Below are 21,584 nucleotides of genomic sequence, written 5' to 3' on the forward strand. Positions count from 1 at the left end.
AGTATAACAATTCTACCCGACACAACTGTATAGTCAATTTGCATGTGTGTGTGTATTTTAATGGTACCAAGAGCTACCCAAAGTGACCTCCGCTCGTTTAAAGATTTGATTGCTAAGCTCACATTGCAAAAGAGGAAAAAAACTACAACATCTCTACAACATCAATTTTACAAAATGTAAAATTCTGCACATGTGTTTGATCTTTAACTTTAAATCATAACCCCTGTGTGTGTTACAGATCTTCTACAAAGTCACCAGAGAGATTTTCCCCGGTGAGGAGCTGCTACTTTTCATGAAGGCTGAAGAGTATCCATGTGATATCATGGCTCCTGATATTCACGGTACGCACCACACAAATACATAGACAATACATGGTCAAATCTAAAGCAACACATACTTCATTACACAGCTATTTATTTTCCCCTCCCTGTCACCTTGCAGAGGAGAGGCAGTACCGCTGTGAGGACTGTGACCAGCTCTTTGAGTCCCGGAACCAGCTGCTGGACCACCAGAAGCAGCCGTGTGGGATGCCCCCCTCCTCCTTCCTTAACCCAGGTTTGACTTCTTGTGTTTTTGAATAGAGGGACTATTTTCATGTCATTGTAAACAGTGGGTTTAGTGAAGAGTGACAAGAAGGATGTTTAGAATCTGGCTGGGAGAACATGACACTAATTATGTAAGCCTCTGAAAAAGAGATCACAGTAATACACTGTGGAAAGAAGAGTAAAAAAAAACTGGCATTTAGTTTGAAGTAAGTAAAGAAAACTTGTGAAAAACGTTAAAAAACAAAATATTGGTAAATAATTAAATTGAAACCATTAAGACCACTGTTCAACACAGGTAATGCAGTGATGTAAAACTCTGCATGTTATTGCTGTTGGATTCACACCCACAGAAAGAGTGTGAATCATATTTCCCTATATCATCTATGTAATGATATAGACAAATATTAAAGAAAGCAAACATGCACCCAACTATCTCATTCTTTTATTTTTTACACTTTTAAGTTAACTTGCACCACCTGCAGGCTGCATGAATTTAGAATTACATCTGATACATAAGCTTAATCCTAAGAAAGATCAACATTTATTCTTCTGTATAGGGTATATATACGTTTAAAGAGTGGTCATACTTGGATTAATTTTTTGCTGATAAATCTAGGAGGGGACAGTGACGTGAATGCAGACGAACCTGAAGACTTGCGACCGCTCCACCTGTCCAACGGTCTGCACGAGTGTAAGGAGTGTGACCAGGTCTTCCCTGATGCTCAGAGGTGAGTGAGCAGCTGACACGCTCCAGTAGTTTATTTATTGCCGGAGAAATTTTGCAACTCTCATGTCCAGATGCATGCAGAGAGCTGATCGGAAAGAAACTTCTCCGTGCACTGATAAATCCTCTATGTTGTTTTCTCTCTGTCCTTTGCAGCCTTGAGGGCCACATTCTGTCCCACTCTGACGAGAGGGAGTACAAGTGTGACCAGTGCCCCAAGGCCTTCAACTGGAAATCCAACCTGATCCGACATCAGATGTCACATGACAGTGGCAAGCACTACGAATGTGAAAACTGCTCAAAGGTAAAGTGATGACTTTTGATGGGGCTACGTTTTTGTGTATTTGTCTACAGGTCTGTTTTGTTTGCAGAGTAGGTGTGAAGTATTTCTTAATGCTTTAAGAAGCAGATAATAACTCGGCCCGATGTCTGTGTGGTTCCTTCCCTCAGCAGGTGTTCACAGACCCCAGTAACCTGCAGAGGCACATCCGCTCGCAGCACGTCGGGGCTCGGGCCCACGCCTGCTCGGACTGTGGCAAGACGTTCGCTACGTCTTCGGGCCTCAAGCAGCATAAGCACATCCACAGCAGTGTCAAGCCCTTCATGTGTAAGTCACTAAGACCCTACCTATGTAAGTCTCCTCAGTACGTTATAACAATTATAATAACAATGACTGCTTGTGACTTGCCTTTAATGGAACACAATGTTTTTGCAAAACTATATTGTCTGACGTGTTGGTCATGTAATGCTCTGCAGGTCGCTAGAGTAGCTTGTGTTCAGAGTGGCAGAACCATTTCTTTAAAGTCAAGAGTCACCCAGTTACATCTGAATCAGCACTCTCACACACTGCTGCTATGGGGATGGCAACATTTAAACATTTGAATCAATCCCATTTGGTTTAACCTCACAGTGACCCAGCCTGGCCGACTGTTAATGCTGCAGCTAACACACACACACACACACACACACACACACACACACGCAATCCTCAGCCAACTCAGCTAAGACCCAAACACATTTTGACCTTTCACACTTTCAACACCTCAGACCACCGATCTCATCTCCTTCCCCTAAAGCATTATGACCTTCACCCTTTGCCCCTTTCGTTCTCTCCTTCCCAGACACTGCACACCTGCACACACACATGCAAGCTCACACACAAAATACACGCACTCTCCAAACACACACGTACACACACACACACATGTGTATGCATAGGTCGTAGTGACTGCATCTCCACTGCAGACCTCTGACTCTCCTCTCCCGTTCCGCCACATCCACCATTCCTCACAAATAGCAACCACATGTACGGCCCTCTTCCCTGTGCTCCCTCTGAATAGGAGTCCATTTGCTGTAATCAGCAGAAAATATGCAGGTTCGAAAACAGCTAATGTGCTGTGTAAAAAAATAGCGACTACGACATGTCGGCTGCCTGGGAGAAACCATGTGTGTGTCTGAGATGTTTGTTTGTGCGAACGTGTGTACGTATGTTTTGAGACAGTTATACACTGTATGCATGCATCATTCTGTTTGCATGTTAGTTTGCACGGTGTGTTTGATTTGTGTGTGTGTGTGTGTGTATCTCAGATCTTTCCCCATTATTGAGGAGCTCCTGCTGGGTTATTAATTCAGACACTCAGCTAGCCGCTACTTAGCCAACGTTCCACTCCCAGGAATGTGTTTATAATATTTTCTTACAGTTTATTAACAGCTGATGAATGCACATGTGTCGTGAGTCAGGTCTCACACTCAGTGTGTCATGCAGTTGCGTTGTTGGTCTGTAAATGTCACAAGAACATGATTTATGGTGCACAGCCTTTTTTTGTGCAGTTTTTCCCCTTCCCATTTGGCTGTTCTCGTAAATACACACACATACACAGAGAGAGAGATAGAGAGAGAGACAGAGAGAGAGATAGAGAGAGAGACAGAGAGAGAGATAGAGAGAGAGACAGAGAGAGAGAGAAGAGAGAGAAACAGCTACACCCTGCAACACACACTTTTAATAATGATTTTTATTCCGTTAGAATCTTTATTTGTGCTGCGAAACTGTGATACAGTTTTTCAAAGTTGCTTTAATACGTTTAAAAATATTCATAGAATGTCTTCATCTGCCTTGCAAGACAGATACTTCATGAGAAGAAAATCAAAAGAATCCACCAAAAAAGAAAAGAGTTAAGATGACATGTACTCCTGGCCCAAACTATCCTGTGTAGCTGTCCTCTGGGGTGTTTTATGTAAATCTGTTTCCACAATACTTTTTTCCTGCTCTTCCTGTCGATCTCCTTAAATTGCCTCTTGTGCACCTTGAGATTGGAAGGCATCCAAAGTATGCAGAAGTGTAATCAAAGTGTGAGCCTAACCACTTCCTTATCCTCATATTGAAGATCTAATAACATTGTGAAGAAAAATCAATCATCCAGAGCGGCTTCTTGCTGCTTTATGAAATAGTAGGTTTACGTCTATTTGAAAGGTCTCATGAGGAGTTTCTGATCTGTAAAATATCCTATATTATAGAAGGGGTGCAAACAAAGACCTGTTGCCTTTTTCATTAACTATATTCTTGGCTTTTACAAGAGAAGCAATAGGAAAGGGCCTGTGAAAACAATACTCGTGCAGATACCAGTGCTTCGCTATCACCCCTCTTTGTAAATTCAAACAAACCCTCATTTGGTTGTATATCATTTTGACAGATTAATAATGGCGACAGATAATTTGAGACCGGGTATTGTCACTGTACGTCTTCCAGGGTCAGACTGACATAGTGCCGGTTACAGGGGTGGACTGTGGGAAGGTCACTTAGCTCAGGACGACAGGGACCCAGCTATGGGGACAAAGTGAGGCGACTGAGGGGGTGACAGGAGTGGTCCGGAGGGGGAAGAGGGAAGAGGGGCAGTAGAGGACGTGAGACCTGTCCCTGGGAACCGGACTGCAGGATAGGATTCATTCAACTCCGCTTCCTTCACAAACTTAAAATAGAGCCATTGTACTTCATGCGGCAGAGAATGTGTGTGAGTGTGTGTGTGTCTGTTTGTCTGCATGCCTCTGTGTGTGTGATTCAGTTTCTCTGTGTTATGTGAATATTTTGCGAATGTGCCTGCTTATGTGTGTGATTGTTTACTGACTCCCTGGGAGCGTCCCTGCGAGGACAATGGGCCTGGAGATGCCTGGGAATTCAGTTTGATGTGCAGGTGATGAGTGGCAGCAACTGACTCACACCATCAACCAAACAGATTCACTTACAATGCCAGGATCTGGACACACCTCTCCTCCTTATTGTGCTGGAAATCCATTGTCAGAGTATTGATGGGAACACAGGAATATCAGTCAGACTCTATTTCCTCTGCCTCAGCTTCAACCAGGCTGAATCATGTTAGCGAGAGATGTCATATCATGTGATGTTATTGTGTTTTTGTGTCTGTTTTTTGTTGCATACCAATACGTGCTGTGTCTGTCTCTGTGTCCATGCAGGCGAGGTATGCCACAAGTCCTACACCCAGTTCTCTAACCTGTGCCGCCACAAACGCATGCATGCGGACTGTCGCACACAAATCAAGTGCAAGGACTGTGGGCAGATGTTCAGCACCACATCCTCCCTCAACAAGCACCGGCGCTTCTGTGAAGGAAAGAACCATTTCACTGCAGGGGGATTGTTTGCCCAGGGTATGTCACTCCCTGGCGCCCCTGGCTTGGACAAATCAGCCCTGGCGATGGGCCACGGCGTTGCTGGATTGGCTGATTACTTCGGGGCCAGTCGTCACCACGGAGGTCTTACCTTCCCTGCTGCCCCGGCATTTCCTTTTAGCTTCCCCGGTCTCTTCCCCTCTGGACTCTACCACCGGCCACAGCTCATCCCTGCCACCAGCTCTTCTATCAGGCAACCAACACATGCATCTATTGTCGGGCCTGGTGTCGAGCTAAGTAAGAGTCCGCTGCTGCCTCCCAGCCCTGGCTGTCAGGAGTCCCGAGAGCTCCTCAAAGCTCTCCGTAAGGATGGCGGTTCACCTGGCAGTCAGATGGCCGCCTCAGAGCTCCATACTCAGAGCTCATCCTCCACGAAGCAGCGAATCAAACAGAGTGACCAGTCCGAGAGCAGCGACCTGGACGATGTCAGCACGCCCAGCGGAAGTGATCTGGAGAGCACGTCAGGCTCCGAGCTGGAGAGTGACATGGACAGTGAGAGGGAGAGGGGGGCTGCTCGAGAAAATGGAAAAGGCCCCAAGAGGAAGGCCAGTGAGGGAGGCCCCCAGAGCCCCAGCCTGACAGGCAGCAGTGCTGCCAAAGACTTTGCAGGCCCTTCCCTCATCCCACCCTCGCTGGACGAGCACACAGCTGTAACTGGGGCTGTGAATGACTCTATTAAGGCCATTGCCTCAATTGCTGAGAAGTACTTTGGCTCCACAGGGCTGGTTGGCCTGCAGGACAAGAAGGTTGGGCCTCTGCCCTACCCCTCCATGTTCCCTCTGCCTTTCTTCCCAGCTTTCTCTCCTCCAGTTTACCCTTTCCCAGACAGGGACCTCAGACCTCCAGGCCTAAAGGTCGAGCCCCAGTCTCCGCCAGATGATGGCAAGAAGGCCCAGAGCAAATCTTCATCCGAGTCGCCATTCGACCTTACTACCAAGAGAAAGGAGGAAAAGCCAGCTCCATTCGCTCCCTCCAAACCGGAGGCCTCCAACTCTCGTGGTCAGGATCAGCCACTGGACCTGAGTCTGGGAAGCAGGGGCCGCGGACGGAATCCAAGAGAGCAGGAGACAAAGAAGAACCCCGGTTATGAAGAAGAAAAGGTAGCGATGGAGATCCCGAAGGCAGACAACTCCTTACAGCATGCCAGGCCCACCCCATTCTTCATGGACCCCATCTACAGGTATTGTTATTCCCAGTAGCTCAAAGTGAACTCCACCACAAACTACCGTTAACCATTGCGTTATAAAAAAAGCATGAAAAAGATTACATACTTTAAATGGTATAATTTACTATTATATAATTGCCAACTGTAATATTTTGCTGCTGTGCTTGCGATAAGAACTGATAGAAATCTACTATTAGCAGGGTTGAGAAGAGGAGGATGAGCGATCCGTTTGAGACTCTGAAAGACAAGTACATGCGGCCAGCACCCGGCTTCCTCTTCCATCCACAGGTACGTTCTGATTGTAACATTAAACCTACAGCAACAGACCTTTTTCAATGGGTATTTCTTGGTAAGTCGTGCCCATTGGAGTTCACAGTGGCTGTAAATGGATGATTTGTGTCATCTTACCTTGGCGACATCACTGTTATGACTGTTAGCTTTCTAGAGCTGCAGACGTAACAACAGCCTGACAGTAAATCAGTCAATATATATTATCATTCTGTGGGTTTTATGGTCGTCCCAGACTGACCAAACTGGATTAATGAGTATTAGTATGTGGCTCCAGCCGTATCCAAGCTACTGCCTGCTAAGCCCATTGTTGGCTATCTGAAACAGATGTGGCAGAAAGAAAGGGCACCCTGTGACACGTCTTCCCGTAACGTGTCTTTGATTACAATATGAAAAACGATATGCTCTTAAAGCAATGATTTCTGCCCCTGGGTTCTCTGTGCCAGTGTTTCCAGTGCGCGACTCCATAAATATATATATGTATATGTGCGTGCGTGCGTGTGGATACGTGTGTCCATGACATGTTGCGTTGACATTCATTTGTTCAATCTTCCCCTGCGGGTGAGAACGGTCCATCGGAAAGTGAAAACACCACTTTCTCAGGCGTATGATTTTTTTTTTCCTCTTTTCTGGACGTTTCAGGTCTGGTTTTTACAGGCTGTTTCATTTGTCTGATTTATGTCCCCTGTCCAGACTGCTGCATGGGCCCAGGCTGCAGCAGCCACATCGCCGTCCAACACGCCTTAATGAGGTGTCCTATCAGTAGAAACACTAACAGAGTGCTTAAGCCATCTTTATGACTTTATGATGTCTGGACACACAAATCATTCCCAGTAACACCAGACCTGGGTAAGAGGCCTAAACCAGACCAGGCGTGGGGCCCTTCTGTATACTTTTGAGGGGGTTTGTTTTCAGTCACCTGACTCACGTTTGAGCCATATATCAAATAAAAGAGGTTGCAAAGCTGTGGGGACTGGAACTTTTTTCAACCTTTGGTGATTCAGCTTTTTTATTTCCTGGCAGGGAATTTTACTGCTAACCAGTTCTGGCTTAGATTACATACTGGAATTGTATTTGTAGCTGGCTATAATGAGCTTATTGAACACCAGGAAGTGTTGGGAACTGTTAAAGCCTCCTTAAATTCCAGCGCCATAACTTTACAGATAGGCCAATCATTTCTCTTCCAAAGTGAATCGCTGTGAGATCCATCATCCCCTCTATGCCCACATGTGTCCAATCAAAACCTGTTGATTCATGCGCCACTTCCTGGTTTTGACTGTTGTCTCTCTTCCTTCTGCTCCGCCTCCCTCAGTTCCGTTTGCCAGATCAGAGAACTTGGGTAAGTTCCTCCGCAACGTACAGTAGTGCTATGTGTCTGTGCCTCTGCCCAACAGACCAAATCCCCTGATTAATGCATGGGCTGCATAGCAGTTTACAACTGACATCACCCAGCAATGCATGGCTTCAGCCAATCACCACCAAGCACTGGCTAGACTTGTGTCTGTTTCTGTGTCGCTTTTAGGAAATTTTCCCAAGTATTTGTGCGTTGCTTTTTGATCTGTTTACATCTCACATCTACATCTAGATGTGTCTGCTCTCTGATTCACATGAAAGGGTTGAAGAGGGGATTTCCATTCAACTCGTCTGAATATGTGTTTGGGGACTAGTGGGCTCTCGCAAATGGGCATGGAGCTGGATGAGTGGATGAGTGGTGGGGTGGAGGGTGGTGTTCAGGGGGGGGGCTGCTTTACATCAGTGCAAGGGTAACAGTCTCTGTGGGACACATTTGTGTCGGGGGGGGGGGCTGGTTCCTCCCTCCAAACATCTGGTTCCCGATTAACATCAACAATTGAGAGCTGAGAATGCATCTCGCTAATTAAGGCCCTCACAGCATCACTGACATCTGAAGATAGCCAATCAACTGCTGGTCCCAGAGCGACGCTACAGCAACAAGCAAGTTCACAGAGGCTCACACACTGCCTTGGGGGGGGGGGGGGTCTGGAGTGGAGGTGTGTGTATATGGATGTGTGTGTGTGTGAGGTATGGGGCGGTCCTTTTTTACAAAGTAGTGGGGGGGGGGATGTACGAAAACCTTTGAAAAATCACGTTTTTCAAGCACCTAAATGTGCAGCTGTTTATCCTCCTGTCGTTTAATTCCAACATTTCACACACATGGCCTCGTCAGACAGAGGCCTAATGACACTGACTCACCATCCATAAAACCCGAGCAGTGGCAGAAGGGTCCTTTTTGAAGTGTGATCTGCGGCAGACTGTTACTTTATGTTCAATCACTAATACAGCTAATCCGTGGGATTGGACACGTGAACCATTTGCCGCTCCACATCAAACACAGCGTTTGAGGGGTTTAGAGAAACTTCCCAAATACTTTGGATCGTTTTTGGAAAATGTGACGTATAATAAAACATTGCAGAAAAAGTTAAAAGCATTTTTTGGTTTACATAAACATATTCTGACAATATAGCAGTGGGTTCAAACATATTTCCAAACAGGAAAAATATGAATATATCACAATATATTTTGTCAAGTACAAATCCTTTGTTCTTCACCTAAAATTAACAATATAATAATAACAACTAGAGGGCCACATACCTTATGAAACCACATTTAAATACACTAGATCCACAATTTAATTCTGCACAAAATTGCATACACATATACATGTCATGTCTGATTTTCAAAATCCATGAATCATTCGCTGAAATAATCAATTTTTGACTTACTTGAAAAAAAATCTGGAACCGACCCCTGATACAGGTCTGCACCAAAGTGTAATGTTTTTGCCCGATACCTCAACGGAAACATGGAACAACTTGGAAATTGGTTTAGTGGTTTTTGCTAAGAAAGAAACGAACCCAGAATTAAAAATGACATCCTTGGTGGAGGTATTTGCCAAAACCCTGTTACCATGTTAAGTTACAGTAATAATAATAATAACTCTATTTATACTGCACCTTTTAAAACATCCATAAAGAGGACAATTAAAAATCATGAATACAAATATCAAAGACAATAAGCAGATTAATATAATTTTGTTCAAATCAAAGACAGCAAATTAGATTATACAAAATGAAAAACATGAGATAAAATAATACAACATCATCTAAAAGTAACGGCAAAAGAAAAGGACAAAACATAGGATAGACTGACAACGCATTCCATTACAAAAAGACATAAGAATATCTCTAAATGTAAATGCTACAGAGGTAAATGTTGACCAGAGGTGTGAGTTTAAACTCTTAATAGAGTGCAGCAGCAGCACCAGTGAGATGAACTGGGATCAGAAATCCCCCAGTGGAGGGAACAGAGTCGTCTGAGCTCTAAAAAAGTGTCTTATCAGACGGGCTCGATACTGTCGACAGCTTTAGGAACCTTAATGTTCCCAAGAGTTATGGCTTCTCATTGACTGAGGCAGACAAACTAAGCATTCACTCCGGTGCCTGAAAAAGAGCCCAATGAAACACACAGAGCACATTCAAAAGAAATATGAAAGAAGTTCACCTCCCTTTCTCCCTGCAAGCCCCTCTCGCCTATCTTTCAATCCAATCCCCTCCGTCTCTCTCTCTCCCTCTCTCTCTCTCTCTCCCTCACTCTGTTCTCCCTCCTCTCGCCCTTTGATTCATGGCGTGCAGCATTGGCATATTCATAATCAAACGGACCTGACACTCCACATCCTCCCTCAGTGGGAACGTCGACGGCTGCGGCAGGAACTTTACACTCGGCCGTCACTCCTAATCAGCCACTCCCAACGCCAGGGCCCGCCGCCATCCATCAACCCTCCTCTCCTCTCCCCAGACTCTCTTCCTTTCTTTCTTTCTCTCTCTCATTCTTTCTTTCTTTCCTCCACTCCCCTATCGTCTAGTCCTTCATCACTCTTCTTCTCTGATTCTCGTCCTCCTCTCTGGGCTTTTCCCCTCGGTGCGCTCCGTCTTGGCGTGCAGCCCCAGAGTGACAGGGGGTGAGAGCAGGAGATGGAATGTCAGAGTCGGAGCAGGGCTCTGGTGGAGGACCCGAATCACCATTGATTTGCTGCCTTATTGAAATAAGAATAAGAAACAGGCTGAAAATTCAATACACGCAAAATAATGCAAATCTGTGTTTGGCCCCTTAAGAAAACGAAGAGGGGGGAAACTCCTCCGTGTGTGTGTGTGTGCGTGTGTGTGTGTGCGTGTGTGTGTGTGTGTGTGTGTGTGTGTGTGTGTGTGTGTGTGCGTGTGTGTGTGTGTGTGGGACCCCCCTCGCCCCCGCCCCTCCCTCCAGTTCTCCCTTCAATCCCCCCCCACCCCTCCAGCCCCCCGCTCCTCCCCCATCCCGCCCCTCTCAGCACAGCGATATCATTATTACCCATGTCTGGCCCTTGATCAGTAATGTCAACATCTTTCATATTGACGAATGTGCTGTCTGCCCACATTGTGCACAGAATGGTTTACAGCCCAGCAGTGGACATGAATCACTCCTCTATCCCACACACACACACACACACACGCGCAGAAACACAGACATGTATCTGACAACACACACACACAGATACAAACTAAGCACGTACAAGCACACACAAAATTCCCGTGCCTGCACACACTACACACACATGCATTACGAATACATTCTTCTCTTTCACACATATATTTTCTCTTTCACATACATCGATGGTAATTAATCAGCGGCCACCATGCGGCACATAGTTTCTCATTCATATGCTCACACACACACACACACATACGTGCACAGACCGACTGACAAGTATACATATCTCCTCAGAGAGTATCGTGATGAAAGCAAACGTTCAGCTTCATTAGTAGATTGGCTGCGGTCCTTAATCCTATATGTGTGTGTTTATGGGCCCACTGTACGTGGATACATTAGAGACAAGAGTTGGATGAAGTGCACAAAAAAAGTTTTACACCTGCTTTCTAGAGAACAGATGAATAGTGTGTTTTTTTTGGTTTTATATCAAAGTTATGAATCGGTGTCATGTCACGTACACCAGGGATTCGACCTTGTGACGGATGAATCATTGATGAAAGTCACCGATTTCACATCATCTCACCTGGTAGCGTGCCTGTAAACAAGGCTCCTCTTTCAAACCAAAATGTGTATCAAAGGTTTTAATTATATCTTCGATTTAACAGTCAATCACAATCAAATGATAAGATAGCCACAGCAAATGTAAAATATATGGATGTTGTAATCTTACTAGTGTTTGAAACATCCATCTCTAATGATGTATTTAACTGCATCCTGCAAACAGAAACTAAAGCAAGTTAACATTGATATCCTCCAACATTACTGCATGGTACTGATACAACTCTATTCCAACATCAGCCTCTTTGCTTCGCTTTGCATGACGGACTTTGCCATGAGCTCTGAGTGTGTTTTCAGCCACAGCACTAACCCGTCCCTCTCCTGTTGTCTCCTCAGATGTCGGCCATCGAGAACATGGCGGAGAAGCTGGAGACGTTTGGCTCGTTGAAGCCGGAGTCAGGTGACCTGCTGCGCTCCGTCCCCTCCATGTTTGATTTCAGAGCCCCGCCCTCTGCACTCCCAGAAACGCTGCTGCGCAAGGGCAAGGAGCGCTACACCTGCAGGTAACTACAGCAAAGGATTTGGTATATTTTGTAAAAAAAATTATTTTCCCTATTGTAGAAATATTCATTTCATTTTCAGCAAAGTGCTTTCATATGAATCCTCATAGAGGGTTTTTGCGGCTTTTTGTTTTGTATGTTGACATTTGTTACTGAGGACAAGTCATTGTCAGAATGTAATATAGTTTTTATATTACTATAGTAACACAGGTTAACCCTACTTACAATTTCAGATATTGCGGGAAAATATTCCCGCGCTCTGCCAACCTGACCCGCCACCTCAGGACTCACACAGGAGAGCAACCATATAGGTAAGATCATTACTACACACACACACACACACACACACACTTGGGGCAGTGTTTTATGTTGAATTGGTGTGTTGGTATTTAGTTTTGGTGCCGGTGTCACTGAGCTGTTACAAGGAAGAAGACAGTCCAACGTAAACATGAAGCTGAGTATCATTCTCCTCTCATGCTTCTCTCCAGCGTCATGCAAAAGATCCTCCTCACTTCCAGGAAAAGAAAAACACAACACAATACCATATAGGCACATTATCATATAGTCAAGTATCAGATTTGCACAATAGCACAATAACTCCCTCCGTGAAGAACCGCTTCTCTCTCCCCACAAATATGAAGCGTATGCAGCAAAACGCGCTTTTTACAAAACAAACTCTGGAGCAGACAGAGAGACACATTGAGGTTTTCCCAGAGAACACTTGTCTACAGTCAGAGAGGAGTTTAATAGCGTTTTGTCTATGCAGTCGAAAGCTTGGAATAATTATCCCACCGCCAAATAATTTTCCTGATGAAAGATGGTGTCCGTTGTCTGGAGGACAGGACGAAGGGAGGAGGGGGCGGGGGAGGTTGGAAGCTGGGCAGATGAGAAGGGAAGTGAGGAGGTTCAGAGAAAAATTGGGGAGACGATGGAGCGCCGGCAAACGTCCAGGCCCGGCAGCTCAGGTCATTTCTCTTGCGTGTAAAAGGCCAGACTCATCTGTGAGCCCACTGGCTATTTCCTGCTCAAAGTGAGGCTTTCAGTCCAAATAAAAAAGATCACAAGCTTAAGCTCTTCAGAATTCACCAATAATAACAGTAATCATAATAATTTAAAATATTTTTTTGTCAAGGGAAACTTTGCTGTCTTCCCCCTCCGACGCTGCAGAGCTTTTGAGGTGCTGCCGAGGCAGAAGGAACAATGCAGCAGCACTTCAGTGTACATGTAAAAATTAATCTAGCACATTTACTACATTCGGATAATGAGTAAGCCCTGGCCGGCGCTGCTCTGCTTTGTAGTTACTAAGGTGGAGGAATGTTGGCCCAGAGCTGGGAGGAGGCCTGCTGACCACAGGGGAGAGAGAAACGCAGACGCAGGCCTCTGCTGCCCCGGCCTGATAGCCTGCACTCGGCACGCTGGCACGCCATTAAAGATCACCGCTGTTTATTGTAATTCAGTTTTTTTTTTTGGAAGATAACCGGGGGGTTCCTGAGGGACAGCCAATCGAGCGAGCTAATTCCACAAGAAGAAAAGATGTAATCTTCTCGTATAATTTTGCATGAAGAAACTTGGCAAGGTCCTCTAATTTTGCAGGGTTAGGACCAAATCTGTTGCATGCTTATTTTGTGAGAGAAGAATGCAATTTTATTGCGCTGGCTGGAGATAAGAGACGGAGCTGTTTCACCTTAAACAAGCTCCTCCATCATGTCGGGGGCTGTGGGACTGCTGGGACTGTCTGTGTGTGTGTGTGTGTGTGTGTGTGTGTGTCCGACATAAATGTATCTCATTATGTTTCCCACAGAACAAACCAGCGTTTCCCTGGTTCATTGGGTAGCACAGCTGTACTTTCCCTGTTGCCGCTTGTGTACCTTTTTTCAGTTTTTTGTCATTTGTTGGTTGTTTAAGTGAAATGTGTCCACTTTGTCCTGCAGGTGTAAATACTGTGACCGCTCCTTCAGCATCTCCTCCAACCTGCAGCGTCACATCCGCAACATCCACAACAAGGAGAAGCCCTTCAAGTGCCACCTGTGTGACCGCTGCTTCGGCCAGCAGACCAACCTGGACCGTCACCTCAAGAAGCACGAGAACGGCAACCTGTCAGGTGAGAAGAAAAACCTTTGTATATAATAGAATAGAATATAATAATAGATGATCAACTTTAAGTTTTCTCTGCTGTTTCAATTTTTCTTTGAAATTTTTTTCTTATATTCATTGTATAATCATAATCAACAGTTGATAACAGTCCACTTAACCAAATAGGTTAAAGTACAAATATGATACAGGGAAATAAAGGGAAATAAAAGACACATGTGTAAATTAGATAGAAAAGAAACATAATTAGAGGAACTCAGGGCTTTATCGTTGCTTCTGCTACTGGTGTCCATCTTTAACTAATCAACTAAAATTGATACCTTTTACATATTTCTAGAAATCCAATTTTTTAGTAAATCCCAGAATAAATGAGTAAAATATCCCATTATCACAAAGTCCTTTTTCATATTTTATCGGAGAAAAAAGCTGCTTTTCTACTTTTTGAGATTTACAAACACTTGGCTGATTAATATATATCATAATCAACTTTAGAATCACTCTTGAAAGCATGAAACTGCAGGATTTTTTTTTTTTAATGAGCAGCCGAGCTCATGGGATTGATAAGTGGCATCAGCCCGACTCTGAATCAGCAGAATCAGCGGTGACACTTGGCCAGTTGCCGACGGCAACAGTGCAACAGCACATCTGAGTGTAGATAGAGTCTGAAGAGACTTACAAGACAACAGACTGAAAGTATTAGCAGGAGACGCTTTCTTCCCACAGTTAAAATAATAGCAGCGTAGCCTCTTGAACTTGAACAACACTTTGGCAGGTCCGTCATTACCAATGCATTTTTTGAGGCCAAATCTTAAACCCTTTAAATTGTTGTCAAAGATCTCAAAGTCTCCAAAGACACTATTTCCATGAAAGACAATATTTCACGGAGAATTCAGAGGAAATGTGTTTAACTTGATTCATGGCTCGGTTATTCCCACTGATGTCATGGCTCCAGCATTACATCAGTGGGAAGAAATTGGATTCAAACTTTTCTATCACTTCATTAAAGTGTTGTAAACAGCAGACGCAGACAATGCACCAGCACACAGTGTGAAGAGAGCGTGTTTCTATTTAAATATACAGACCGAGAAAAATGGTTTAACCTCATAGTTTCATTTGAGACGATGACCGACTCATTTACAAATGTTTTACAGCAGCGAAATTCAATATCCAAACACACCTTTAGAGATGAAACTGTAATACCTTGTTTCTTCCTGCAGGCACTGCGATGTCGTCTCCTCGGTCTGAACTGGACAGCAGCAGCGCCATACTGGACGACAAGGAAGACTCGTATTTCAACGAAATAAGAAATTTTATCAGCAACACTGGGCAGAACCAGGCGTCCCCGGACCCCTCAGAGGAAGGGTGAGCACATTGTTTGTTTCTGAGGACGACAAAGATGATTATAGATCAATATTAGTGAACCAGGGTCAGATCCAGGGGTCTGACCCATGGGCAGGATCAGGGGGGTTACAGGCCCCAGTTGAAATCAGATTGGCCCTTGAAGTGCCCTTGTGTGGCCTTTTTTTTTTTTTTTTTTTTTTTTTTAAGGAACTAGTCACTTATAGACCATTCTTGTTTTCTTAAGTACACAATGTGCTTGGACAAGGAATTTTTTTCGGGAATTTCATGTTCAATGATTTGTGCCACAGAAAACAAGGAATTACTTAAATGTGCACCTTGCTGAATCGGGATTGGTGCATAGATGTTGGACATAATTTTCCCCTCTGAGTAAATTGGGGCCAATTTATCACCCTTGATTTAGAAAAATGCTAGATCCGCCCCTGTAGCTCCCATTTCTTATATCATTGCCTCTATAAGCACCTCACTACTCTTCACAGCAGGTACAAATGGAACCAGATACACCATAACTTTTATTTCTCTGAAACTGTGCAGGACCTGATAGTCTGACCTACGTTAGTGCAGACTGAACTCTCGCAGTAATTGTGGCTTCATTACCGCTGTTGGACTCCAAAGGCTTGAATAAGAATGAATAATGGGTCAGCTGCTATCAGCCCATTTTAGACGTGCGTTTTTTTATACCACCCAGCCAGCTATCGTTCATAATCACATCATGTTTCAGGGGTCTGGAGTGGAGAGCAATCATCTGCGATGACATTTAACATAATCACCGGTTTTGGAAACGTGCAGGAGCTCTTTATATCAATTGCCTGTTTGGCCACACGTACGAACAGATATCTGCGCGCACGCAACTCCGCCTGCAGCGATATGCAAATAAATTCTTGGAGCCGCGATCGGGGGGCGGATAGCGGCTGAGAGGTCCGCTCAGGTCTCGGAGAGTTTGTTTTCACGTGCCTGGCGTTGGTGTGATCACAGGGGCAGATTGCAGGGGCCAGATACGGATCTCCCAGTCGCAGTGTGCGATCGTGCAGGAGGCCTGTGAGAGCCGGGCCCGGGCGGGAAGAGTGTCAGAGGGCCAGGGGGAGGGGCCGGAGGAGGGAGGAGGGGGGGTGCAGCACATCTGGAACCAACATGTCTGCCTACAGGAAGAGGGTAGAGGGGGTGGGGTCACAGGGTCGGCCCGTGTTTCCTTTCAAAGTGCTTCTCTCCTGACTGCTTCTGATAGATACTTTATCCTCGGCAAATTACCACGTTTGAAAGCGTAATTAGCGAATCTGTTTTCTTAATCACAGAGCTCTCTCTCACTCTCGCTCTAGTAGAGCCTGGTCCCTCTTCTCAGCGCTGAGAGCTCTGTCGAAAGCACAATGTCATCAGCTGCCAATAAAGTCGAAAGGATGATGTCGATCCTAAAATCTGCAAAAACTCCCCCGTTCTACAGTCTCTCGAATGCATCCCTTTCAAACCCAGTGCAGGTATCCTGTTTATAAGCACCCTGTAATTATGTGGTGATGTACTTTTTTTTTCTATCTGTCTACTTCTCCTCTCGGTTCTCATCCCCCGACTCCTTTGTGAGAGAAATGGCATTTTTGGGAGATGACGAAAGACGTCCCAGAGTGTAATTAGTGAATCAGTCTTAATGTGGTTCCAGATGATTTACCAAATGGTGGTTTCCTGTGGTGCTGAGACAGAGGGACAGATTACGACCCGGGCAGTTTGGATAGCTGGCTCTCGCTCCCTCCACGAGGGAAAGAGGAATGGGCCGGGTTGGCATCGCTCTCATAACTCTCTCACCAAATGGGGCTGTCAGCTAAATATTTTGCCTATTAGATGAATCCGAGATAGCAGAGAAAATAAACAGGGAGAGGGGCAGAGCACTCCAGTTAAGTACTGCAACGATCAGCCCGGTGCTGCCGTGGCCGAAGGGGCCCCCGAGTCCCGATGACAAACGGGATCCTGGCTCTGCTCCGTCCCAGCTGCCATGTCTCGCTTCAGATTCATCTCCTTCTGCTGGTTATTCAATGCACGCCATTGTTTTTGAACTAAATATAGAGACAACCCATTTGTTTAAGAAGCACCAGATTTCAATTCTTCATTTGTTATAAAAATGTTGAGTATTTATAAAAAGGTAGCAGTTGTAGTTAGACAACATTGCCCGCCCCACTCATTCGCTCAGAGATACACAGTGACATCAGAGCTAGTTCCTGTGAAGCAGCCGGTCAGTGACAAACAAGACACAGTGTTCAAAAAACAAATTGAAAAGAAAGTAGGATGAAGCCTGTCTTGGGTTCACAGTGAATGAAGGAGGACATGAGGCGAGACCAGTGTTTATTTTAGGTCTGAAAACTCTGGCAGCTGACAGTATGAGACCCAACAAATTAAGAAGACACTTAGAAACATTACGACCCAGTCACATGCATGTTATTTTTGGTTGAGCTTTATCATTGTTGTAACAAAGTGATTATAATTTAATTTTAAAACAGACTGATGGAAGAATGTAGTGATAAATGTCACCAAACGTACTTCAATTAAGTTGAATTTAAGCAAAGTTGAAACAGATGAACAGAAATAAATGCTGCATGTTTTAATATATCTGTTTCCTACCATCATTCTTAATAATTATTATGAGGTATAATTAACATTGACGTAATCAGACAGTCTCTTCACATATATTATTATTAATATTAAAAGGTGATCTGTGCAACTTTGCTATTCAGGAAGTTTGTATCAAACAAGTAGCCCTTCGTACTGCTCAGTACCTTCCAAGTAGCTCTCGGTTTCAAAAAGGTTGGTGACCCCTGATCTAATCAATGTCTCTGTTCCGCAGGTTAAATGGCGGCCAGTTTGAAGAGGAGAAGCCACTGATGGCCAGCCATGGGTCACGTGACCTGGAAGACGAGGAAGCAGAGGAGCTCGGCGCTGATGAAGAAGAAGGAGACGAGCCGAGCAACGCCTCTGGGAAACCGGAAGGGGAGGTGCTCCCGAGCAACCTCAGTGATGATGTCACACAAGAGGAAATGGACTTCACTGGGCCCAACGACTTGAACCTCAACTGCAAAACCTCTCCCAGGGGGTAAGTTTCACACAGAGGCACACGATTAGAACTTTATGTTGTAAAACGGGAATGATGATGTGCTGTCAAAAAGCATCTTGAAAATGTTTAATTTGAGTTTTCTGCTTGCCCACCAGGTATGAGGATGAGGAGGAGCAGAGCAGTTACTCAGCCCTGGATCATATTCGCCACTTTTCAGACATGCGCAAGCTGGAGGAGAGTGAAGTGAGCGATGGTGACGGAGATGAGGACGATGAATCATTCGGCTCTCCTTCTCTGACCGAGGCCGTCAAACAGCCACTCTTTAGAAAATCGAAGTCTCAGGTGAGAGAGACACTGACAGTTCATGTTCATGACTTCATAGGCTGTAAATAAAGATTGACAACTACACTAAAAACCCATGGACATTCTACAGTAACAACAGCTCAGGCACTTAGATCTGTTTTTGTTTGCCAGCTCCTGTAATATATATATTTTTTTATCTGTTTTATTTTGAAAGGCTGCCATTTGTCGGACAGTAGATTACCCAGCATATAACCTGGAGTATGTCCAGTTTGAATTTTCTTTTCTTTTTATAGGACCAAGTGTAGTCGAAGCCTGGGTGTTTATACAATTGCTCTAAACCATGTGAAGGATGACCGCTAACTGGAAGAAACTGGAATGTTGACTAGTTTTTTCAGAGCAAGCCAAATCTATTAAAAACTTGTCGATGATCAATAAATTACAGGTTAAAAATTAAATGAGGCTTTACAGAGAAAATACCATGTTTGCTAAACATAATGATCTAAATCTTTGCCTTTACAGTTTGTCTTAGTTGTACAGTTAATAACTGAAAACGGCTTAGTTAGTTTCACAGCTGAAAGTGTCCTTCCTCCAACATATCCAAAAATGAAGCCAAAATACAAACATCACCATCCTGCACAGAGTCTGCACTTGGCTTCACTTTTGTGGAGCTGTCATGTTGTCCATCTTTATAAACGGTGTATCCATGGTTCACCTCTAGGGTTGCAAAATTCCGGGAATATTCAAAGTTGGAAACTTTCCATGGGAATTAATGGGAATATACGGGAATATACGGGAATATACGGGAATTAACGGGAATAATCTGAAAATGTTGTGGGTAATTTATACTAACTGTATTTACATTGTCATATACAGACATAAATACAAACATTTAGTTTTTGGTCATAGGCTGATTTGAGCCCTGAGAAACTTTGGGCACTTGACTATATGCTTCTGCATCGTTGTGTCATTCTTTACATAGGTCTTTGCACAGTATTTGCAAATGTACACAGCCTCTCCATCTACATTGGATGGGCTGAAATGTCTCCACATTGCTCAGCGTTTTATTTGCGTATTTATTTTTTCTCAAAATTCCCGCGCTTAACTTCCCATGGAAAGTTTCCGGAAAGTTTCTGGAAATTTACCGGAAACTTTCCGCCCCTTTTCAACCCTATTCACCTCCACATTATACATAAAAATTTGAATTAACATGATGACCCGATAATTAAATCTTATCCCTCTCACCCTCTCTCTCAGGCGTACGCCATGATGCTGTCTCTGGCTGAAAAGGACTCTCTCCACCCAGCCACCCACACCCCCGCCACCATGTGGCACAGTCTGGCCCGGGCCGCCGCCGAGTCCAGCGCCATCCAGTCCCTCAGCCACGTATGATGACACCCCCTCTGCGCTTTTCCCTTCACCCCTCGACCCCTCAAAACCTGACCGATGGCACTGGGAGCCCGTTACAGTGGGGCTATCTGCGGGGGGGGGCTGCCCCCCATGATCATCCACAGAGTGACTGCTGAGCAGAACCACAGCCCATCTGACTGCTGAGCCGAGCGCCTCACCCGACGCAGGGCTACTGTGCATGCAGAACCCAGCCCCCCCGCCCGCCCCGGCCCAAGAAAGACCTCCAACAGATAGAGATCAAAAAATTTGTCCCCCTGAGACCCTAAAAAATTGATTTCTTTGCATTAACACCAAACTGGATGTGGTGAAAATAATAATGCTAAAATAATAATAGCTGTATTTATTCTGCTGAATTTCTATGTTTTGCACAGCAAAGGCAGCTGGTGGACATGGAAGATGGATGTGCTGATGTGTCATTGCTTAGACTCCATTGCATTGGCCAGCACATACAGAGCGAGGAGAACATTTCACGCTGAGAGGGGGGGGGGGGTGGTTGTGTCTCTAAGACGGACGGCCCCAGCTACACTGTGCGTAAAAGAATAGGACCCCTCTAATCTGAATAAAATGTATATCACAAGAAATCCCTCTAAACCCGAGACATCCACAGTTGTTTCCCATAAAATCCATGTACTTGATGTTCAAAATCAAAGGTTGTGATTCCAGCGACCTCAGTGCAGATGGAATCCGCTCCATGTAAGGACAGCGCTGACATGGCTTTGATATCACTGAAGAGATGAAAAAAAAAAGGAATTGTTAAACTGAAATCAGGCCAGTTTCCCATCTGCGTTTCCATGGCTGCGTGTGTCCGTACAATCACAGCACTGTGTCTTCCACCTGTTCTCCACTGCACTCCATCCCGCCCGCCTGCGCTATCTGTGAAAGGATTTAAATAGATTGTCTTTTTAGTGGAAGAGAAGAAAAACAACTTTTTGTTTTGTTTTTACTGAGATAAGTAGCCAGTGCTGAAGTTAATTGTTGTTCTGTAAAAGGGCATATGTCTGTTTTACTTTGAAAAAAAAAAATCCCTTGAATCCATCCTAGTTCAGTCAACAATACCACTAAATAGCCTGAATGCTAGTCGTTAGCTACTCCATGCTTGTGTGTCTTTCATTTTTAGACAATCATGACTTCTGTTCTGTTTTGGGGTTTTTGTTTTGTTTCCTTGTTTTTATTTTGGGTGTCGTTGTTGTTATTTGCTGTTGTATGTTGAGAATTGTATTTATTTCTTGGCAAACTGTAGTTTGTTTACTGAATAGCACTGCTCTTAGCCCACAGGTGACGAGGACCTTTCCTCGTCGGGCTATCCCAGAGTTCCAAGGGGTTTGTAGATTACATTCGAGTGCCGGATAGTATTAAACATACGATTCACTCCTTATTCTTCTAATGAAAC

General features: G+C 44.6%; 1 protein-coding gene across 4 annotated transcripts; it reads left to right on the plus strand.

Moving 5' to 3' along the window:
• Positions 1–277: 277 nt before the first annotated feature.
• On the plus strand, positions 278–20,207 carry mecom (MDS1 and EVI1 complex locus). Of its 4 annotated transcripts, none has more exons than XM_061073289.1 (15): positions 278–341; positions 442–555; positions 1,162–1,273; positions 1,426–1,573; positions 1,720–1,876; positions 4,738–6,130; positions 6,316–6,403; positions 7,716–7,742; positions 11,840–12,006; positions 12,237–12,314; positions 13,935–14,104; positions 15,312–15,456; positions 18,278–18,523; positions 18,640–18,826; positions 20,042–20,207. In XM_061073289.1, exons 1-15 carry the CDS (start codon positions 293–295, stop codon positions 20,174–20,176), a joined length of 3,216 nt encoding a protein of 1,071 aa, XP_060929272.1. In that variant the 5' UTR covers positions 278–292; the 3' UTR covers positions 20,177–20,207. The 4 variants fall into 4 exon arrangements, with proteins under 4 accessions (XP_060929272.1, XP_060929271.1, XP_060929270.1 ...); XM_061073288.1 differs by having other exon boundaries at positions 1,723–1,876; XM_061073287.1 differs by lacking the exon at positions 7,716–7,742 and having other exon boundaries at positions 1,723–1,876.
• Positions 20,208–21,584: the final 1,377 nt, after the last annotated feature.

This window comes from Limanda limanda, chromosome 6 (assembly GCF_963576545.1).
Source record: "Limanda limanda chromosome 6, fLimLim1.1, whole genome shotgun sequence".
NCBI classification, from domain to species: domain Eukaryota; kingdom Metazoa; phylum Chordata; class Actinopteri; order Pleuronectiformes; family Pleuronectidae; genus Limanda; species Limanda limanda.